We start from the raw sequence: 23,105 nt of genomic DNA, 5'->3' as shown, positions 1-23,105 counted from the left end.
TAAATAAGTACTGTTGCAATAAATATTCTAATTTAACAGCAAATGTTTTGCGGATCCCTGCTAGTTTTAACATAATATGCATATGTTAATTTACATTTCTTAACAAAGTTCTTATAAAAAGTAGAAAAACGAAAGAGAGGGAAAGAAATCCTCCCAAAACTAACATGTAGCAACAACAAAATTTCATACTTATTCCTACTTTTTGTCACACACATTTGTTATTTGTAAAATGAGAAGAATCGCAAAAAGAAAAGTTGATTAAATAGAGCTAACCTTATGTTGTAGTTGGAATAAAGATGTCATAGGAATTAAAGGAATATCACAATGCTTAAACTTCTTATTACCCAATAGACTAACACAGTCAACATAGTTTATGTACACCTTTCTTGACGGTTTTATGTAATATATATGTGATGTGAGGAAATAATAAACTAATGTTTGATATTTAATAGATTATTACAAAAGAACAGACCCAAATCTGCACATGATAAAAAAGCAAGTGTCCGAATACAAAATTAAAGGATAAATAATGTGCTCATATTGATAAACAAAGGGTCAAAATAAATGCATTTCTTCCAGATGACTTGGTATCTGCACTTTAGCTTTTGTCTTTAATATCTAGTTCTAGGATGACTTTTTAAATATACAGAAAGCTCAGTATAATAATATAAATGCACTTGGTACTGTGAAAATTGTTGTATTTAATACTGATGGCACAATGTGGCGAAATAAGACGTTATTCTGCTATTTTCAGTTTGATTCTGGTTCTTCATGAACTTTTACATGACTGTTAGTACCACTGTTTAAGAATGCAAAACAAACTAGTAGCAAATCATCAAGAAGTTGCACAATTTAAAGGTGATATAATATTTTATTTTTCAATAAACAGTTATCTTTTTGTACATAGATATACAATATACATTATGTACACTTTCTAAACGAATTTTTGCACGAACTTCAGACACACGTAAGCAACTCATAATATATTAGTCTTTACACATTAATTCAGTAATATTAAGTAACATTTAATTTTCTTTCAATACATTTAGTTTATGTTTTCCTGCATTCAGTCATTTGAAATTAATTATCCTAGATGTAGATAACACAGAAAAGTTAGTTATTAACTGTTTCTCTATTTTTCTGTTGTTAAGAAAGTGCAAGAAAATTACAAAATGAGAGTCTATAAAAAACTTTTAGCATGTGACAAGATTGTGTTTTAACTGAAAACCCTTTTTATGAACTTCTGGATATTCAACAGTTGTACAGTTTACAAACGGATGGTATTTACGGCAGCTGCGTCTAGTATAACAAATCACACAATTTGTAGAACTTAAATTACAATCTTTAGGAGTCATTTTTGTTCTATTATTTTAGGATCTTCTGACGGAAATAGTTGTGAAAATACTTTTCACTTAAATACTATAATCCGACAGCACTTCATATTCCTTGATCTAAATAATAAAAAAGATTATTTGGAAAAGGTGGGTTCATTAAAATGATCTTAAAATTTGAGTGCTAGGAAAATCTATATTTCAGATATCACGTAATAGTACATAATCAGGCTGATTCCAAAATTCAAAGCTCTTTTATGATTATTGTTATTAGCCATATGACATCTAGTAGTAAGGCACACGATAAACTCTATGAGATTTTTGAAAACATTTAAATAATTATAAAAATACAATTATTTAAATGTTTTTAAAAATCTCATGGGATTCATCGTGTTTTCTATTTAAAATTGAAATGGGTGTTTTCGAAGTACAAGAAAATGCCACATTGAGAAGCTTTCATATATATTTGTAAACATGGCTCATTCGCAACAATCTTATAACTATCATGACCAAATCGCAACAATCTTATAACAAGCATGGCCAAATCGCAACAATTTTATAACAAGCATGACCAAATCGCAACAATTTTATAACAAGCATGACCAAATCGCAACAATCTTATAACAAGCATGGCCAAATCGCAACAATTTTATAACAAGCATGACCAAATCGCAACAATTTTATAACAAGCATGACCAAATCGCAACAATTTTATAACAAGCATGACCAAATCGCAACAATCTTACAGATGTATTTATGTCATGCCAGTGAGTAGTGATGAATTATTCATTTGAAATAAAATAGGACAACCAGAAATTAGTTTTAAGATATTGCGAAGTTCAAGATTATTCAAATATTTGTTTGCAACGACACTGACGAATTACAAATACATATGAGAAACGTGAAGGAACATGAAGTACGTTGCGCATCCTATGTCCTAGTTAAGGATAAGTTGAGAACACGTAGTTGCTACAGTTCTGTTGAAAGAAACTGGTAGTGAGAAACATGATAATATCCTCTACATGCTTGTACTGTAGATCACTTTGTTGTAATTTTGTCACATAATCGTTTATATATGATCATTTTATAGTTTACAAGAAACAAAATTTCGTTTATCTTGTTGGTCACTTATTATAAATTATCATGCAATTACTGTCTGATGTGTTTAAGGATGGAGGTTTGTTTCTCAAAACTTTCTTCACTCTAGGTGCTTGTACGTTATTAATTTTCAATGGCAGAGGGAAATTTTTCAAAATGTGATGATCAACTACAAGTTGTCAGTGTTACGTTTCGCTGAACTTGTCGTACTGGTCAGCAGAATGGCAGTGTATACAGTGCATGCAAACGGTGCAATGACCAATACGTCTGGCCAAGCTGGCTCGGAGTTTTAACGCTGGACCCAGCTTCATCCCTAAGAAAGTGGTCAAATGTTCTTCAGTCAACAGTGATAAACTAGCACCATCTATGGATTGTTCCTTGAACTTCTGTGAAGCAAAATAAATAAAACGGAAAACATTGATAACCTTTAAAAAAATTTATGTTCTTATATTTATCAAGAAAGAATAAAAATCGTTCACTATATAACAATTTTAGAGGCATCTAGCATTTAAAAACCTATAAAAATATGATTCTGGCAGAATATTAGTAAGTATTCAAACTCTTACAAAATAAATGTTTTGGATCACATCAAAAGAAAAAACATAAAGCACTAGAATTAACCCTAGTCTGCATTTCTGGTGAATTTGTAGATTTCTCAAAAAGTGATTGTCAGCTCAAAGATCTGCTGAACTTGTTGATTCTATTTATAACGTTAACTAACGTCACTGCTAAATTAGTAGAGTTGGTATACAGTTTTGTTGGCTTTCCTCACTGTTGAACATGCAGATTATATTTAATTTGATCCTTTTTACCTCATATTACTGCTACTTTTGTATATTTAACCTATAACAGTAAATTTCGACTGTTTTATTATGTGTGTTTGTGCCAGAAAGTTCTAAGAGTGTTATGGGGGAGGCACTGTCAGCAAAATATCGCTAAAACAGATTGTTGTATAGTAGGACTGTGGATAACATTATACATTTTTAAGATTAGTATTCTTATTCAACTTCAGCTCTATTTGTCTGATATCTGTATGTAAGTCTTAGGGTTAATGTTGTACTACCCCTAAGTTTTCCATTACTGTATCAATTGCTATTAATAAGATATTTCCTGTTGTCCGAGGACAATTTATTATATTTCGTCAGCACCGTTTTCTGAGCATAAATAAATCTCACTGCTAAATACTAAATTTCAACTGTTACAGCTTGTCAGGCAGCAAATTTTGTATTTAACTTTGTTACACAGTTAATTGGACGAATATATGTCAGGTCCATCTATCTATCAAAAAGACTAACAGATCCCGTTTCATGATTCATGTTAATAAAATATATCTACCAGGCTATGTTAATGCAAATTAACAAGAGACCACCTACGATGCATATTTCACATAACGTATTAGTACTTGACCCCTATACGAATAAATACATATCCATGTGCGGAAATTTTTGCGAAATCGACGAGTTCCTTTTCAAAGGTCAATTTCTGGGTTCTTGGGAACTCTCATTATATCAAATGACCCTTGCTCAGATGGTTCAGAATGTCATGGTATGTTTTAAAGGAAAGAGAAGGGTTTTACAAATAACTACATAAACACACGGCTTTATAGATACATAAATTTGTAGATTTATCGAAACATCTGCCTCGCCACCTTTGGCTTAGTCGTGAATATAGTGTAAGAAGGGGTAGTCATAACCTGCACGAGAAACGGTTTAACATGTTTGAATTGACACTCACAGTAACCTGAGTAAATTAATAAAATTATTGAGTCGGCTAAATCACAAGCAGAAGTCACTCATATACAACGAATTACGCGCTACTGATTAAAAAATGATAAATATTCATTATATCTAATAACTTTACATAACCTGTTCTAATATTTCACAGCCTTAAATACAAAGATTAATCTCGTAAGAATACCAACATTGGGATATGGCGCTAAGTGTCATTTCAACGATATTTTACACCAAACATTAGAACATAACATAAAACTACAAGTAACGTGTAGTTTAGACTTTAAGTAACCATTAACTTAATTAAAGCTCTTATGAAGCCTCGAACTGCCGTATATTGTGTACGTGAACATTTTTTATAAATATGTTAACGCTTTACTGGAGTTTAGTTTCTCAATTAGTATTGGTTTGGTAGAGAGGAAAGTTATTGTGGTTTAACGCATATAGGAGAACTTAACAAAGTCGTTTCGGATATAGATAAGAGCAATATAATATAAAGCTCTAATCACGACCTTAGATGAAATTACTTACGGCGCTACCCTGCAAGCTAAACTCTTAAGGCCTACTAATATTACATTGGTAAGTACTGAAGAGGTAAATTGAGCTATACAAATATTTTACTTTTTGGAAACTTGAAAAAGAATTTCCGTTTCTAACCTACACAGCCAAAGAAACCTCTTTTTCAAATGTTCATTTAAATCCAGCATCATTTTTACGTCTGGTTGTTAAACAAAATAATGGGAAAAATACCTCATGTGGATGACTCTCTGCTGCAAATCAACAGCTATAGCTGTACCCCAACTTATGATCGTTCATTCTTTACGGATGCCTTCTTTTTTATTCAAAAGGGGTTTTAGAGATGCTTGCCAGCTTTCCAAAGTTAAGACATTAAAATCTTTGGGACCTGTTCGTCGAAACATCACGCCTTTCATGGATAAGAAAGAACGCAAGTTCATTATTACCCCTGACATCAGTGAACAACAGGATCTATCAGCCCTGAGTTGCAGGACTGTTATTCATTCATGTCCCTGTTCAGTAGAATCACAATCATTAGATGAGGGTCTGCCCTGTTAATCTAGAGCAGGATCCATGGAGGTTGATAGACTTCTTATAAATAAAGAAAACAGGGCAATTGTAAATCCAAAAACAAAGACTCTTCAATTCTTCACCTACATCTCCAACAACTTCTAGGTAAAAAGGACCACTCTGATACAATGAAACTTTTGAGGTTTATGCTCTGATTTAGATTTATACTTTGCCGTATGTCTTTCCTTACAGGATATATATTCCTAAAAACTGGTGATACTGTCACCCTTTGGCAGTTTTCCCTGTACAGAAAAGACAGATTCAGTGATGGATGGGTACATTGTTGTATTTAATTGTTGGTTGAGAAACATGTAGTACTCAATACACCACCTAAGGCTGTTGCCATATTTGTCTCCATTGGTCTTACTGTCACAATTTGTTATTTTTACCTATCACCAAAAGAGTATTTCGATCAGACAATACTTGTTGATCTTATTGAATAATTGCTATCTCTCTTTTTTATCTTGGAAAACTTTAATGGATAAATCCCTTCTGGGGTGGTGATGATATTTTTGGGAGATGTCAATCTGTAGAGTATATGCTGTCAACTCACAACCTTTCTCTTTCTCTTCAATACTGGATCACATACTGATTTTCATTTTTCAAGTTAGTATTTTATTGCAGTACATCTATTTATTTGTTCCCCTTCTCTTCTTCCTTATTTTTCTTGAAAAGTGAACAGTGATCCCCGATGCAATGATCATTATCTAATCATTCTGAGGAAAATTGGCCATGATTGATGCCAACCAAATTGTGTGCCTTGATGGAAGCTGGAGTTATTTGACCCTCCCTAATCATTCTCCCTGAGCTTTGTCCTGCTGTCGTTAGTCCACCTTCAAATAACGACTACATGGATACAGTAAATGATTGCATTGTCCAGGCAGCTGTTCATATGATTCCTTAAACTTCGACACGTTTGTCACACATCCTCGTCCGTGGTGAACTTGACTGCAAACAGGCACAGAAGGCTCAGAAACGTGCCTGTAATGTTTTCTGCACATATCCCACTCTTTCCAGCCACATTGGACATTCAGTAGATTCGTGCCCATGCCCAACAAGTCAGGAATTTAGGCCAGAGGGAATATTGGGTTACATTCACTCGTAGTATTTCTTCCACCACCAGTTTCAAGATCGTTTGGAACAGGTTTCAAAAGGTAAATGGGAATATAACCCACCAAACCTCTTTCTATCTTGCATTCTCATAGCCAAAAGATTTATTATTTATAGGGTATCACTAATACTCTTTTGAGGTGCTTTTCTCACCATTCCAGCACATCCACTTCTTCTCCTGCCTTCTTGGTTATCAAACCAAGGACTGAAAGTGTCCCACCTTCTTTTGAAGCTGATAGTCTCTATGATTATAATCGACCATTTATTTCTGGTGAAACGTATAATTGCTTTAAATTGGTCTAGTAATACATTTGTTTGAGCAAATGACATTGATTATGAGATGCTGTGCTATCGCTCTTCTGCTCTTTTGCTTTTCTTCTGGTTGTTTTTAATCTGGTTTGGCAGAAGGAGCATTTTACAGATGCATGGCATAGGGCTAATATCATCCATTTTTCTAAGCCTGGGAATGATCCTAAGATACATTCTAATTTTAGAGTTATTATTTTTATTAGCTGTCTCTGAAAGTTTTGAAGAAAATGGTTAATTATTGTCTTGTTAGATTTCTTGAATCAAACAGCCTCCTCTCACCCACTTAGTGTGGTTTCTGGAGATAGTGATCCACTGTAGACTACCTGATTCTATATGAAACGTCAGTCAGAAAAGCCTTCCTCAAGAGTGATTGTCATTTTTTTATCTTGAGAAAGCTTATGACACCACGCGGAGGGTTTGACTTTGGATAATACTGTAGAATCTGATGACCAGTCTATCCTACCATGACTTGTTACCATCCTTACTTGTGATTTTGCTTTGAGAAATATGAAGTCGGATACTCCCAACTAGAAGAACCAACTCCTCTTTTATGAACATCTTTCAAAACATTCTTTTACAGATGGTTCGAAATCAGGTGATTCTGTAATGGTCTGCTGTGGCTCTGTGGTTGCTCACAGGATCCTCTCGATAGATTTTGTTTTCACTGCTGAGTTATATGTCAGTTCACTTGCCCTGGATCATGTAGAAACCAAACAGAACACGAATTGTTCAATTTATATTGAGTTGATTAGCTCTTTGAGGGCCATGAAATTGCTTAGTGTTAGTTATCTTGGACATTCAGAAAAGAGTAATTATTTTTTTTCTCTGCTCAGTTTTCCTGGATTATTAGCCATGTTTGTATTTGAGGGAATAAGCCTACTGCACTGCAGCAAAACCAGTCTGTTCTGGTGCTGTCACAGCCCTATCTGTCCCTTATGTGGACTTCAGACCTATCATCAAGGCAAGGCTTCACGTCAGTTGGCAGTCGATTTAGGCTGAACAGCATCAAAACAAGCTCTAACAAGATTTTCCAGATAAAGCATACTGTTGTTATTTGGCCGTCTAGTTTGCATAGAAACTAGTTTGAGGGGAATTTGCTCCGACGAGGCTCAACTTAGTCACAGTTTCATTACACATAATTTCTTTTAAGAAAGGCTGATTCGCCAATATTTGGCCTTTGTGGCATTCAAGTTACTAGTGTCCAAATTTTACTTTCCAGACGTTGCTAAGACTATCAGCGACAACATCATTTTCAATATATTTTCCCTCATGGTTGACCTTGACATTAGAATGTGTCAATCGTGGCACTGTCCAGATTGATCATGTTTTTAGCTTCTTATGGGTTTTAGGTCTTTTAAATTCTATAATTCTATAAAACAAGGACGTTTTCGATATGTATTATATTTTACATTTTCACTCATATTTTCCCTTATCTTTCTGTTACTTTCGTTCATTGACTTTTTACTTGAAATAAAACAAACTGGCGCAGATAATTTGGTGTTTTGTGCCATAAAGCACCCACAATTAATCAATTACTCGAAACAAAAAGGTTCCTGACAACTTTTATGATGATATAATAACTAAAGGAAAAACATCTACTGACAATTCACTATAATGATGATAAGACAAACAGTTACTGACGACTCACTATGATAATAATAATGGAAAAATGACAATATTAAAACTATCCAATAATGGTAATATACGTTATAAGAAAAACAATTGTTGACAATGCTTTATATATGATAAAATCTATTTAAGTAAAAGTATTGTTTGTTTGTTTTTAATTATGCACAAAGCTACACAAGGGCTATCTGTGCTCTGCCCACCACGGGTATCGAAACCCGGTTTCTAGCGTTGTAAGTCCGCAGACATACCGCTGTGTCACAGGGGTTAAGTAAAAGTAGTTATTGAGAATTTTCTAATTATGATTACGAAAAATAGAGAAGGATAAAAAGCTGACAATACTTTAACTTTGATAATGCTAATTAGATAAAAACAAAATATTTATCAATAGCTCTCCAGCTTTATGCCTAATATTTCTGATAAAATGGTACTTTCATTCACTCAGACTCTGGATTCAACTCCGTAATGGACTAATCAAGGGTGGTGTGAAACAAAAAGCTGTATAACGTGAATGTTATCACAAATATTTGGTTTGTGACTTATACAATGCATTATCAACTTCCAGCGCTCAAAACTATAACTATATAATATAGCTTACGATTGGACGCAAAAATAACAATTTCTGACAACAATCCAACAAGGATGATGATGTTGAGCTGGTAAAACAACCGCTACTGACAGAATTTCTACAATGATGATGCTGTTATCTAGATAAAACAACAGCCACTGACATAATTCTCACGATTATGTTATCAGCTAGGTAAAACGACAGCCAACGACAGCGTCTCCACTATTTTAAACTTGACTAGAAAAAACAACAGCCATTGACAGCATTCACACAATGATGATGTTTGCTGGATGAAATAAAAGCTACTTAAAGCATTCCCTCGATGGCGATGATGGCTAGGTAAAAGAACAGCCACTGACAATATTCCACATTTCTGACAGGATTTCGACAATGATGATGCTGACAGATAAAACAACGGCTACTAATAGTATTACAATGATACTGGCTAGGAAAAACGACAGGTAGTGACAACATTTCCATGATGATTGTGTTGTCTGGTTAAAAACAACAGACACTGACATCGTTCACACGATCATGTTAAAAAGAACAGCCATTAACATCATTCCCACAGTAATGATGTTGTCTAATAAAACAAAAACAAAAAAAACAATGACAAAAATAGCCACTGACAGCATTCCCACAATGATGATGATGTTGCCGGCGTTCCAGTGATTATGATGTGAGCTAGATAAAATAACAAATACTGAAAGTATTTCCACGATTTTGATGCTCTTAGATGAAACAGCCATTAATAGCATTCCCACGATGATGATGTTGGCTAGATAAAACATTAGCCATTGATAGTATTCTACGATAATGATATTGTCTAGATATAAAACAGCCACAATAGCATTCCCTTGATGTTCGCTAGTCGTTCAAAAGAACCTCCTCTATCTTTAGACGTTGTGACCCATAGTGATTAGGCAGGAATCGCAAACTATTTACTTAGTAAATGTACTAAGCTAGTATTTGCACATTAACCGCAAGGTCTAAGAACCAGTTCAAATCTAGGCATACATGCATAACACAGAGTTAAAGAGACACTATACATGACCAGTCACGAACTCAAAATGGTCACTGAACAAGCCCACTTAAATAAACCCTAAAGTTGACACTAAACATCACGATTTCTTCCCTCCCACCGTTGGTAAACTTTCACCTGCGGCAGTGCCCTGTCATTCTTGAAAGATTGTATGTTTTTCAATAAATTACCTGTGGATTTTACCAGACACGTATATACCCCGAACTACTTGACCAACAAACTGTCCAAGTAAACGGTTATGATTTGTTTGGTATTTACACAAGTGTGAATCTCTTACCTGAATCTATCAGTGTTTTCTGGCTAGCTGTTTCTACCATTTTTAGTTCTTAAAATATTATGCTGATTAAATTAAAATTTTGAACGACTGAAATCAATAAAAAAACGAGAAAAGAAGACTGACGACTGATTCGGATGCTTGATGATCAAACGAAATGCTGGCACGGGCTGAATTTATCTTTAATTGTCTATTTCTCACACGTTTTAAGATAACTCTAACGATCTTTTGACACACGTCAAACGAAAAAAAAAGTTTTTCTTATTCTTGTGTGGCTAGTTCTCTATTATATTGACATTGTTAATTTTCCCTTATATAGAAGGTCGAGTACGTTATATTAAAATGATTTTTGGAACCTAACTAAGTCGTATAGGGTACATGTAGCCAAGTCCAGTCATCATTAAACTAGTGTACGAGAACCACGGTTTCCATTCGCCCATTTGAACAACCCGAACACACAGAAATCGTTTGTAATAGTATGAATACCCCTTTCATTCTCTCGCTGCTTGCGATATTAGCGACGGCTGTACGGGAGGTATGACTGGAAGCTTTATCTTGATGAATCTATACATTGTTGTCCTCGTTTCCAGACCAAGATCCTTCATTATTGTGTTGCGTAGTGTTGTATGGAACAAATGTAATCGTAGATTCTTACTTGTTAGAAGACCCTGCACTTTGCTTACGAAGGTTGAGGTACGATTTGTTGCAGGTCTCTTTCTGGATGGACCTGGTTCCTCAAATTGATTCATATACCTTTCTTTTCCAATGCTATTAAGTAAAAAAGATATCAATGTCTTGAAAATTCTACATCCTCGTTCTGAATAAATCATTATGACATGAATGTATGAATGTTTTCCGTCATAAAGGACATTTACACATCTTTCCTAAAAATAATAATTATTTGGTGGTATTACTCTACCTATGAAGACTCAAACAATGTGAATATGTAGTTTTCATACATTCTGTTCCATAATGACTTTATATCGGTTAAGGTTTTCATGTTTGCATATTCAAAATCACTTTAACCTAACGTATTCAACCCTGTATTACAAACACTAAACCGTATGTTATACTACTGTATGTTTCACAATCACAGTTAGTATTTATTCAGTACTGCTAACAAGTGTTGAGAAATTTGCTTATTTTGGATTAAAAGGTTCCACTTCAACTCTGGGAAATACTTCACTCCCCTGTAAATAGATTAAAGATTAAAGAATAGAAAATGCCTATTCAACAATTTTTAAATTCGTTTTTCCGGATTCTGGATTTGTACAATAGGTACAAGTGGAAACCGTGGTGTTCAGAGGCTTTTGTTTTTAATGACAAAGGAAAGTTGTTATTTTTTCAGAGTTTAGAACTACTACCGAATTCTCACATCTTTTTTTAAGTTTCATTCGATTCATAAAGTATGAGTTAATTTTATATGAAATAAGGGATTAGCAGGATTTTTCAGTAAAACATAATATTCATGCAAAACAACAAATTAAAAGTAGAAACAAATGTTTTTCTAGCTCTTATGAGACAATATTTACCTCACTGTACTCTGTGCATGATTCTAATGATAAGACAAAGGCTACTACGTCATCCACCGTCCATCTGCTAATATCACTAGCTTCTGACCTGTTGGAACAAGAGTGATCTATACATAAGGATAGACATCGCCCATTCACGGAGTTTCTAACAAGATTCCCATTTGCTGGAGAAACACGATCAGGGCTAGAGCCTTGTCTATTCATTAGGGTCACCCAACTAGGTACTCTTCTGATCGATGAGTTTGGAGAAGCCCTGAGCAGATCATTGGTTTTTTCCACAAAATTACTAGTACGAGTATTGATAATTGGTTGTAGAACTGATTCTACTTGTGATAAAGGCCGTTGTAAAGAATCTTTTGGACTGCCTACACGGGGTCGTTTTAGTTGACCTGTGCTAAGGTCCAAGGGATCAGAACTATCATCTTGCCCTTCCTCAAGCGGGTTTTTGTTCGCTCTTCTCAGATAGTTCTCTAATTGGGAAGCACTTTGTGCACTAACAGTCCGTACCAAATGTAAAAGGGTTTTTGACGATGCAAAGTCGCCTGTACTGGCATAGGGAGTACAGATCTTCGTGTCTTGAAGAACTCCATCGTCTGTGGTGCGAGGAAAGAGGGACACTGCAGAACTCTTGTATGGCTCGACCGATCCATTAGTTTGGCTGAGAAGAGGACGTGAGTAGAGAAAAAAATAACAACAACCATTAATGATTATCTCATAGTTATTTATTATTCACATTTCAGTGACACATGTATAAATTAACATATATTTATATTAAACATTTAGCATATGAATCAGTTACAACCTTATTATATAATGAGAGTTATTCATACATAAATAGTTGAAAATATTAATTTCTGTTCCAAATGACGGACTCTTCTAATATGGGAGACTAGCGGCACGTTTCCCCCTACATTATTCCTTATTTAATGCACAAAACAATAATTTCGAAGAGTTTTTACACTACTTGAACTGTATTTTAGTATAGTATATTATAGCACTGTTTTACGTATTTCAGGACAATTCGTCGAAACATTGGCTCAAATAAGCGGTAATGATTTTGATTCTTGAAGAAAATTATCTGTTTGAAGTATACACCGCATATGTGCAAACTTGTAGAAAAATTTAGAAAAAAATAAACTACATTTTTTATGATTACTTGGACTGGTCTTCCAATTCATTTGACCAAATAATTTAAAAGAATCCGCCCAAGGAGTGAAAAAAGATATAACATCAAACCTATTCCGTAATGAGGAGAAGTTTATTAGAAGTGAGCGAGATGCAAGACAATGGCGATTAACCATCATCACACAGCATTGACTTACTCTGCTAGTCTATCGGTGATTCCACTTTTAAGGGAAAACCCGAATTTAATTGAAATTTCAACATTAAATTTAGGGGATATTAAAATTTTATGAGAATACAGGGAGTTTTTTCAATTTCCACTTTTTTTTTTATTTTTTGTGTTTATTGAATAAGTAGTGTAAATGTTAGTCGTCGTTTATAGTGTCACTATTTCGTTTTCATCACACAGGGGGTTTCACAAAACTGAACAGCTCTTATAAAGCAGCAGATATAGCTTGCTGCTGGTATACTTGAAATTTACGTAGACCTAAAACTATAGCATGGATGTTAATTAACAAACAAGCGTACAGAACCTGACACAAAATATCTATTAAAAAGATGCAAGATTTACATCAAGTCAAGTGATTTTCAATACAAAACACTAGTTTCTTCACAGTAGAAGATAAATATTTTTGTTTGTTTGTAGTTTAAGGACAAAGATACACAATGGGCTATCTGTGTTCTGCCCACCACGAGTATCGAAACCCGGTTTCTAGCGTTGTAAATCCCCAGAGGTACTACTGTGCCACTTGGGGGCTATATTTATTAGTAATCTATATTATATTTTTCAATGCGATTTCCTAGTTTAAAAAGTGGAAAGTTAGAGCTTTTTTAAAGTAAATACAAAAGTGATCTAAGCTTCTAATCGCTTAAAACAAAAACCATTAAAAATAAAAATCACGTAATCTGCAATTTTTTTTTTAACATTTTACTTAACTAGTCTGTCATGATATAAAATACTGTTTGGTTTAAATATTGATGATTAATTTATACTTGTGAGTGAATATTTTATTATTTTTAAGTCTTGTTATAATAAAAGTTAAAAGCAGACGATTGTAGAAGGATTTGTTAATAACTGATTGATGTCGAGAATATAGAACGTGACCAGACGACTATGTAATAAAGATATAAATAGTGTGAGACGAGCGAAAAGCAGCAGCAGGGTTGCCATTTGGTACTTTTCAAGACCAAAATTGGGCATATTTGGTACTGAACAAAGCTATTTGGTTCCGAAAATAAAGATTTGGTACTGAAGCAAAAATTTGGTACTAATTTAGTCTTAACCTCGAATTTCTGAAACTAAATACATGAAATACATTATACTGAGCCTTACATGAAAATAATGTTACGTCTCTGTTCGTTTGTTAATTTCCCGTAAAAATTCTTTCCGAAGAACTTCAGCGATACAAGTCCTTTCTTAACTAAAACTAGTTTATTCTTTCTCAATACAACTTTGTAATACACAAAATTTCCACAGTCAATACGTTTGCAATCTCGATAACAAAACACACACTTTATATTACCGCTACTGCCCATTTCTTAGTATTGTTCGCCCCGATCAACAGCCACTTACATTAAACCAATAGACAATTAACAATAACTTAATTAAATGTACAGAATTTACAAACACAAAATTAACATTCAACAAAGTCTCTTAATTTTATGGGACGTATCTTCTTCTGTGCTGGTCTCTGTCTCGTTGGCTTCTGCTTCATGTGCGGTTCATCAGGAAATGTTTCTGTTATCGGTAATAGTCATATTAGTGGTAGTAATTTCAATAAGGGCTTCACTGTTTCCCTTCTCAAAACCGGGTAGTTTCTTCTTCGACAGTGGATTTTTCAGGTGACACATCTTCAGCAGCGTCAATTGTTCCATTGTTCATTTGTTTCCAACTGAAATGTCCTGGACCGTGATAACGTCAAAGCCTGTTGACATGCACCACCTTTGGCTTACCTCACCGACCATATTTTATTTGGAAAGTCACGTCTGAGAGATGCTCCACTATGTTATATGGGCCTTCCCATGGAGAAGACAACTTAGGATACTTCCCTTTCGTCTTCCTGGGATTATACAACCACACCTTGTCTCCTGGTACAAAGCTGACTTCGTAGATCTCTTATCATAACATAGCTTCATGGAATCAGCAGACGTTTTCAAGTTTGAACGCACTTGATGGTGAATATCATCCATCCTTTCCAATAACACTTTCACGAACTCTAACACATTTTCAGGCAACTCTTCGTAAGGTGGGCATCCTGTTATCAGATCCACTGGCAACCGAAGTTCCGACCAAACATCAGCTTTGCTGGAATGTATCTAGTTGCTTCATGCTCTGCTGTTCTATATGCCATCAACAGTAGAGGAAGTAAGACATCCCAGTCATCTTGGTGGCTATTACAAAACTTTGCCAATTCCTATCCAAGTGTTCAATTGTACTTTTCTACCATCCCATCAGATTGTGGGTGAAGTAGTGTTGTCCTGGTCTGTCGTATGCCAAACTACTTTCAGCATTCATATAACACAGCTGATTCAAAGTTACGGCCTTGATATGAATGCAGTTCATATGGCATACCAAATCTGAAGAAGAAATCACTAATAGCCGAAGCTACAGTTGTAGCTTCCTCATTTGGCATTGCATATGCCTCAGGCCACTTGTTGAAATAATCCACCACCACACAAATGTACCTGTTTCCAGCACGAGGTCGGGGCAAAGGACCAGCAATGTCAACAGCTACTCTTTCCATTGGTGTACCAACTTGATATAACTTCATTGGGGCACGTTCCTTATGTTTGGGCCCCCTTTTGGCACAACATGTACTGCATGTCCTGCACCATTCTTCCACATCTTGCCACATCCAGTAAAATATCTGTCGTAGGTGACTCAATGTCTTCTTAACTCCTGTTAAACTATCATGGGATTGATGCAGTACAACTTCCCGTAACTTTCTTGGTATAACTGTTTGCAAGGTCGTCACTTTCCCATCTGCAGTTTTCCATCTCCAACAAAACACACATTTTATATTACCGTCACTACCGCTCACTTAGCTCAATTATCTGTCTCTATATCTCTCTATCTGCTGCCCCCCAGTAGCACAGCGGTATGTCTGCAGACTTACAACGCTAGAGTCAGGGTTTCGATACCCGTGATGGGCAGAGCACAGATAGCCCATTGTGTAGCTTTGTGCTTAATTTCAAAGAAACAAATAATCTCTATCTGCTATCCAATTAATTATCTCGCTTTATTTGCCGCACTTATATACAAGAATAGAGGGCGTCTAGAATGCACTCACCTCTTCATGAACCTTCTAGACACTTATTACGTGTTACCAGCGTCACGTGACCTTCGCTGTCGTAGCAATACATTATAATGGGCCTTATTAGTTTTTATGTGTACAACTAAGCTATACTTTTGACATTATCAGTCACATACTCTGTCATCTCTTTTCACGCTCTGTATCACGGTCGCGCATGCAGTATTCCATTGCCAAATCAACGTTGCTTGTGTGTGACCAAACCCATCAACTAGCGCTGTGTAAAATTTAGTTTGATGTGCAACTTGACAGCGTGTAGGCCTTCTCTCGCTCGCATTATTACGTTAAATATACTAACAAAAACTTGAAAATGCCGAAGTGGAAAGATTACGAGACTGCAAGAAAGTATCATCCCGAGTGGGAAAGAGAGTACCCTTGGCTGAGTAAGAGTACTGATAGCAATGAGCAGGCATATTGTAAAGTATGTAAGAAAACTCTGCATCCCAGAAAGGCTACCTTAAAGACACATAGTGAGACAAAAGAACATAAGGCTAGAAGTGCCATTCTTTCCTCGTGCAGTACTATAAATTTTCCAAAGACAACATCAAAATCTTCTAAGGAACTTAAAATATGCGAAATAGAACTCGCGGTTGCGGTGTGTTGTCACTGCTCTGTTAATGGTATTGATCACATTGGTTATGTCATCAAGAAGCATGGTAAGAGAAGTTGCCTCGAAAACCTTCGATTGCACCGAACTAAATGTTCAATGCTCATTCAAAATGTGATTGCTCCTTGTTTAGAAAACGAAGTAATGAACAAAATGAGAAACAAGAAATACTGTTTGCTTGCTGATGAGTATACTGACATTTCTAGTGATAAAACATGTGCGTTTGTACAAAATATTATGACGAAGACGATGGGACGGTGAAAACATCATTTTAGGTCGTCGAAACAACCGGAGAAGTTCTTTATGAAGCACTGTTATCTCAGCTTGAGAAAGAGAGTTGAGCCTGTCTAATTGTATTGGTTTTGTCAGTGATGGAGCTAGTAACATGGTAAGGGAAACTCATTGTGGTCGAGACTTCAAGATGAGTCACCATATTGCATTAAGATGTCATGCACCTGCCACAGTCTTGTGCTTGGCATTCAGAAGGGCTTTGAAAAATTGACTTCAAATTTAGGTCTTCTTTTGAGTGAAATTCCTGCATGATTCACGAAAAGTACCCTTAGGCGTTCAAATTTTTAAGATTTATTCGAAATTATGAATGCAGGCGATGAAAGGGTTGGTGTGCCACTACTTTTTCAAAAAATGTTAAACACAAGATGGCTAGTGCGAGGCAAGGTTATGTCAAACATTTTGTTAAACTGGGGAGAAATGAAGACATACTTTACATACACAAGCCAATATGGAACACAGGATGTGCGTTGCAAAGCATGTTTGATTGTGGAAATGCTAGCAGATGATGCCAACTATCTCTATTTTGTTTTTGCGGTTCCACTCGTTTCTGAGTTTGAACAAGCAAACGCACTTTTTCAGGCAACAAATGCCAAACCTGAAAAACTAATAAATGACCTTGACGTCCACTACAGATCTCTTCAACGCAGGGTGTATGATGTGAACGAAATACAGCTGACTATGTCAAAAGTTCAGTATGGTGCAAAATTTGATCCTGAGTACGAAAGATGTAAAAAGAATTCCAAAGACCAGATTCGATTTCTCAATGAGAGATGCCGTGAAATGATTATTAACTGGTGGTTCAAGTTGAAAAAAGACTGTCCACAAACCGGCAGTTATTCGGTCGACTGAAAGAATTGGCACCTTGCATTGTTCTTTCTCAAACAGACTGACTATTTTTCAGGGAACTTCCATTTCAGAATCTCCTACAAGAAGCAACAGATGCGTGTGACAGTCAATACAACAAACTTTTGTGTCATCTTTGAAAATTAGTGTGTTTAAAGATGGCGTAATTTCAAAAGAACCGGTTGAGTTTTGGGGAGGAATTATAAGGTATCAAGATGCTTGCAACACACGTGTTTATGAAGATCTAGCAACCTATGCATTATCCTGTTTGACCACCCCAGTGAGTAATGCAGTTGTCGAATGCATATTTTCCCATGTCACCTCTGTAAAAAACAAGGTCTGCAATCATATGGGACTGCACATGTTAGAAGCCATTTTGAGAATCAGAACACACCTTATGATTGGTAGTAACTGTTGCAAAGATTTTAAAGCAACTGATAGCATGTTGCAGGGGCGGATCTACTATGAAACTAATGAAGCTTAAGCTCCAGGGCCCCTAATCCCAGATGGGCCCCAGAAGCGACTTTAGTCTACGTGCTTAAACATTTTAGGTCTACTGTAGTGGCGGGACCGTTACTATATAGAATAGGGAAATTTAGGGGTGAATAGCTACTGTACTATAGCTGGGTGTCCTGGTAATATCCCAGGTAGAATCAAGGCTTAGAAATTAAGTTCCTGTTGAATTAGACGAGTGTATGGTTTTGTATTCATTTTGTTTTTTCTTCCTAGCAAACAGTTAAATAAAAAAGTAAATTGATTGAAAAGGAAAAGTACAATTGATTGAAAAGGAAGAGCACAAAGCGAAGAAAAACAGAGTTGAAGATTCGAGAAGCAGTAATCGAAGAGACTGTGAGAGGTGGGAGAGGAGAAGTGGGCATTAGCCATGTGGCATTCTAGTTTAACAGCGGTATGGTACAGTAGGCAGGTTAGAGTTAGGTAGGACCTAATTCAGTACAAAATAATAGTTTGTAAAGATGGAATGTCGTGGTAAGGTGGCTGTTCTGCTGTGGCTTTTTAGCACAAGACCCAAGAGGAATAACAATTAGTTCAAGATAGTACTTAAGTGGATACCAAAAACGCAAACTCAAGGAAAAGCGATCTGACGAAATTTCTAAATGTCAAAAACTATCAAAGTATTCTACAATGTCAAGTTTGTCAACACCTACAGTTGAAACAAGCCAAGCAAACACCAATGAAGACAGCGATAGTGCACAAACCGTGGGAGCTCTTTCTAGCAATATTCAACCCACTGTTGACACTTTTGATAAGGATGACGATCACAGTGGTTAACATGAAAGTACCGAGGAACAAGCAGAGACTGAGCAGAAACATGAAACAGGAAGCAAATTCAGTGATTTCGAAGAATACAGTGACCTCGCAAACTGGCCCCTAACAGTTGATAATGATTTCATACAGAATTGTTTAATGCAAGACATCAGGTTTTTCAAAACTAGGAACCAGACGATGTATATACTGAATCAAGCAAGATTTACAAGGAACAAAACAGTAGTTTCTCAAACAAATATTTTGAAAAAGATTGGAAAATGGCCACACTGTGATGAGATCCCTGTTATTTTACTCAAAGAGCAAAGGCTGTATATACTGACTTGTTTGGAAACAAACATCACTTACAACAGGTGGATTTTCTGACTGAATGAATGTACTCAGAACTCTGGAAAATCATGAAGACAGCATGGAACATAAGAGGGCGATGTTGTATTGGATAACAAGAAAGTCAAATAAAGATACTGTGGATCAGCAATTTGACTAACAGATGAGAAAGACCATACAGTACTATTTTGAAGTGCTGAAAAGAGTTGTAGCTGTTATAAAGTTTTTAAGTGAAAGAGGTTTGGCATTTAGAGGTCATGAGGAGAAGTGGGGCTCACCAAATATTGGAAACTTTATGGAGACCATTGAACTTATTGCAGTTATTACATGAACATCTCGAGAAATGTAAAAAATAAAAACTAAATGCTACTTACCTATCGAAAACCGTGTATGAAGAATAGATAGAAACCATGGGAAAACATATGCAGGATGAAATTGTGAACCAAATCAACAACCTAAAAACCAAATACTAATTCTATAATTGTTGACTTTACGCCTGACCTGACACATATTGACCAGCTGGTAATTGTGATTCGATACTGTTATAATGGAAAACCCTGCGAGAGATTTTTAACCTTTTTACCAATAGAAAAACCATTCATCCACGACCTTGTTCAACAAAATACAACAAGTCCTGGGTGAACATAATCTTTCACTTGAAAATATCCGTGGTCAGTCATAAGATAATGCATCTAACATGAAGGGCTCAGAGATAGGGCTGCAAGTCCTCTTTAAAAACATTAACAGTTACGCAAACTATGTACCATGTGCAGCCTATTCACTTAACCTTGTTGGAGAAAAGGCAGTGTCTACTGTACCTGAAGTTGTTGACTATTTTGGCATTTTCAAGCAGCTGTATATTTTCTTTTCTGGATCTCCACGAATATGGGCGATTTTAAAGACACAGGGCAATCTAGATTTTTCTCTAAAGAGCTTAAGTGTAACTAGGTGGTCTGCACACTATGAAGCAATTAAAAATGGATATACGGGTATTTACAAACTCTCAAACATATTTTTGAAGACTCAGAAGAGACGCCTGAATGTAAAGTTTGTAAACGAGATGCAAAAACTTTATACCACAAGCTGGTACAGCTGGAATATGTCATTTTAACAGTCGTTTGCGAATAAGTGCTGGAGCGTTTCAACAAAACAAATAAGAAACTCCAAAGCCCTGGTTTTGACGTATTTGAAGGTTATCTTCTGCTATCATCTTTGCTTTTGTTTGTTAAAGAACTCAGAAAAAATTCAGCCAATAGGATTGCACACTATGAATCAGAAGCAATAGGTTTATGTGAAGATATCACCCCAAGTTATTCTGATGCTTCCAAACGCATTGTAACAAAAAAAAATTCAGATGGAACAAGTGGTATTGCTTCTTCGAGAGGAGCTGACAAATTTATGATAGACGTTCTAAATCAACTTTATGACCTCTTGATAATCCAGTTACGCAAGATGATTGACCCATATGAGCAGATTGCGAAAAGGTTCAAGTTCCTCTCAGAATTGGTGAACAATTCTGAAATTGATGAGGACAGTATTAAACTTATAATATCGTATTACAAAGATGATATTGACCACGAGTTAGTAAACGAGAGTTATCAGTTCAAAGAATATTTGCATCTTAGGAAATCCCTGAACACAGAAGAAAGCACGCCATCTAAAATGCAATACGCAGAAGTTTTTCAGCTTATTTGTGAGCAACGTCTAATTGAAGTGTTCCCCCAATATTACTACTGCTATTAAGCTGTATTTGACAATGCCTATCATGATCTGTGAAGCAGAAAGGAATTTATTAAAGCTATCCTTTATAAAGAACAAATTTCGATCTACCATAACTGAAGAGCGCATAAATTCTTTATGCATATTGTCTCTAGAAAATGACATTGCAAGGAAGCTCTCATATGACAAAACTGTACGTGAATATGTTGCTAGAAAACACAGAAAAAAGAGTATTTTGTAAATGTGCTCCATGTACTATGTATTCTCATAGGTGTCTAAAATAAAAGATTATATTGGCTGTGGTCTTTTCTATGTTTTATTTCATCATTCTATGATGCATCATGCATGCATGTATATAACATTTCCCTAATTTTCATCCCCATAACTCGAAAACTATAAGGCATAGGACATTTTTATTCACACCAGTGACTATAACATGTGAGATAATCCAATACTGCAATTTTAATCAAAATCTGAGATGTCGTGGTTAAATTAAAAAAAAAAATTGTGGTGATCTTTCATGGAACAACCCCATTGAATAAGATAACATTAGTTACCCAGACCTCGTTGTTGGTTGCGAAGGGGTCCCATAACAGTTCATGCTTCAGGGCCCCAAAAATGTAGGTCTACCACTGGCATGTTGGCACTATTTAACACGAAAATGTACGATAGTAAAAATGATGCAGATGACAATCTTGATGCGCTCTTTGACTAACCAGGATGGAACTAGGATGTTCAGCGAGAAACGTTCACAAGAAAAAAAAAAGAGAGGATGAAAAACGAATCATCAAAGCAACAAACTGTTAAAAAGTTCTTATCAAGTGTATTCCATTTCTTTCCTTACAGTTTGAGTATGTAAAGGTTATTCCTCCAGAGTTTGTTAAATATTAAAAAGTAAGAAAGAAATTGTCATGTGTTCTTGTATTAGATTTTACTGAGAGGTTGTTTGCAGTGTTGGAATCTTGTCTAGTACTTCAGTGCCTCTGTAGACAACAATGCAGTATCAGGGCCCCTCACAGGTGTCAGTTTTAACTCTATGGCAGAACCCCACCAGTCACCATGGCAACAGAGACAACATTTTTGAAAACTGTCGGTAAAGCTCGTGTTATTTTGTGTGTTTGTTTGTTTGCTTTGTTTCCATACAGTAATATGCAGATATCATACAGGTCATTTATAAATCGTATAGCCTAAGACAAAAGGAAAATCTACTAAAGATAACAATCCCTTACACACGAATGATATGATACAACATAAATATAAATGAACAATAGATAACAAAAATATGTATTTTAATCCATTTTTCCTGCAAACTTAGTCTCATGATGGATTTTAAGTTCTTTGATTATTTTGGTTCTGAAACTACTTCATTTGGTCCCAAGACCATACAAATTTGGTCTTGTGCGGCAAAAAAACATCTGGCAACCCTGAGCAGCAGACAGTATTAGATAGATAAAAGCAAAGATAATATAGTTGGTGTGAAGTTAAATAACGTAAAAGTGATAGATCTAACGACTGACATAGGCCTAACGTTTAATATGTTAAAGTGAAAGTAACAGTATAAAAAAAAGATAAGACGGATAATTTTATTCCCTCAAGGCGTGGTTCTAAAGTAATTGAATCAGCCTGGGTACACTTTGACAAAAGGAACGGAGAATCTTCAGAAGAAAGAAGACCAAACAAATTACGGTAACTTGCGCCACAACAGTAAAGTGTGTGCTGTTTATTCATCATTGAATTTATCGCTAACAATTCACAGACACCTACTGTAGAAGAATCCTAAGCCCAACAAGAACATAGTATATATTTATACTATTAAGAAATATAAGTAAAAGACATTTATTTCGACAATTGGCAAGAAAGAACTTATATATATATATATATATATATATATATAT

The 23,105-nt window shown here is 35.5% G+C and overlaps 1 protein-coding gene across 1 annotated transcript in view; it reads right to left on the bottom strand.

Moving 5' to 3' along the window:
• Window positions 1-2,030: 2,030 nt before the first annotated feature.
• The window catches only part of LOC111086443, a 38,552-nt gene continuing 17,477 nt past the window's right edge, over window positions 2,031-23,105 (bottom strand). The window contains exons 2-3 of the mRNA XM_022389313.1: window positions 11,707-12,364; window positions 2,031-2,815 (exon numbers count right to left, since the gene is read on the bottom strand). Coding sequence (XP_022245021.1) covers window positions 2,615-2,815; window positions 11,707-12,364 — 859 coding nt within the window. The 3' untranslated portion in view covers window positions 2,031-2,614. The remainder of the gene's footprint in view (window positions 2,816-11,706; window positions 12,365-23,105) is intronic.

This window comes from Limulus polyphemus, unplaced genomic scaffold (assembly GCF_000517525.1).
Source record: "Limulus polyphemus unplaced genomic scaffold, Limulus_polyphemus-2.1.2 Scaffold1103, whole genome shotgun sequence".
Classification (NCBI taxonomy): domain Eukaryota; kingdom Metazoa; phylum Arthropoda; class Merostomata; order Xiphosura; family Limulidae; genus Limulus; species Limulus polyphemus.
Note: the sequence above shows the minus strand (reverse complement) of the source record. Positions and strands in the feature narration are given on the sequence as shown.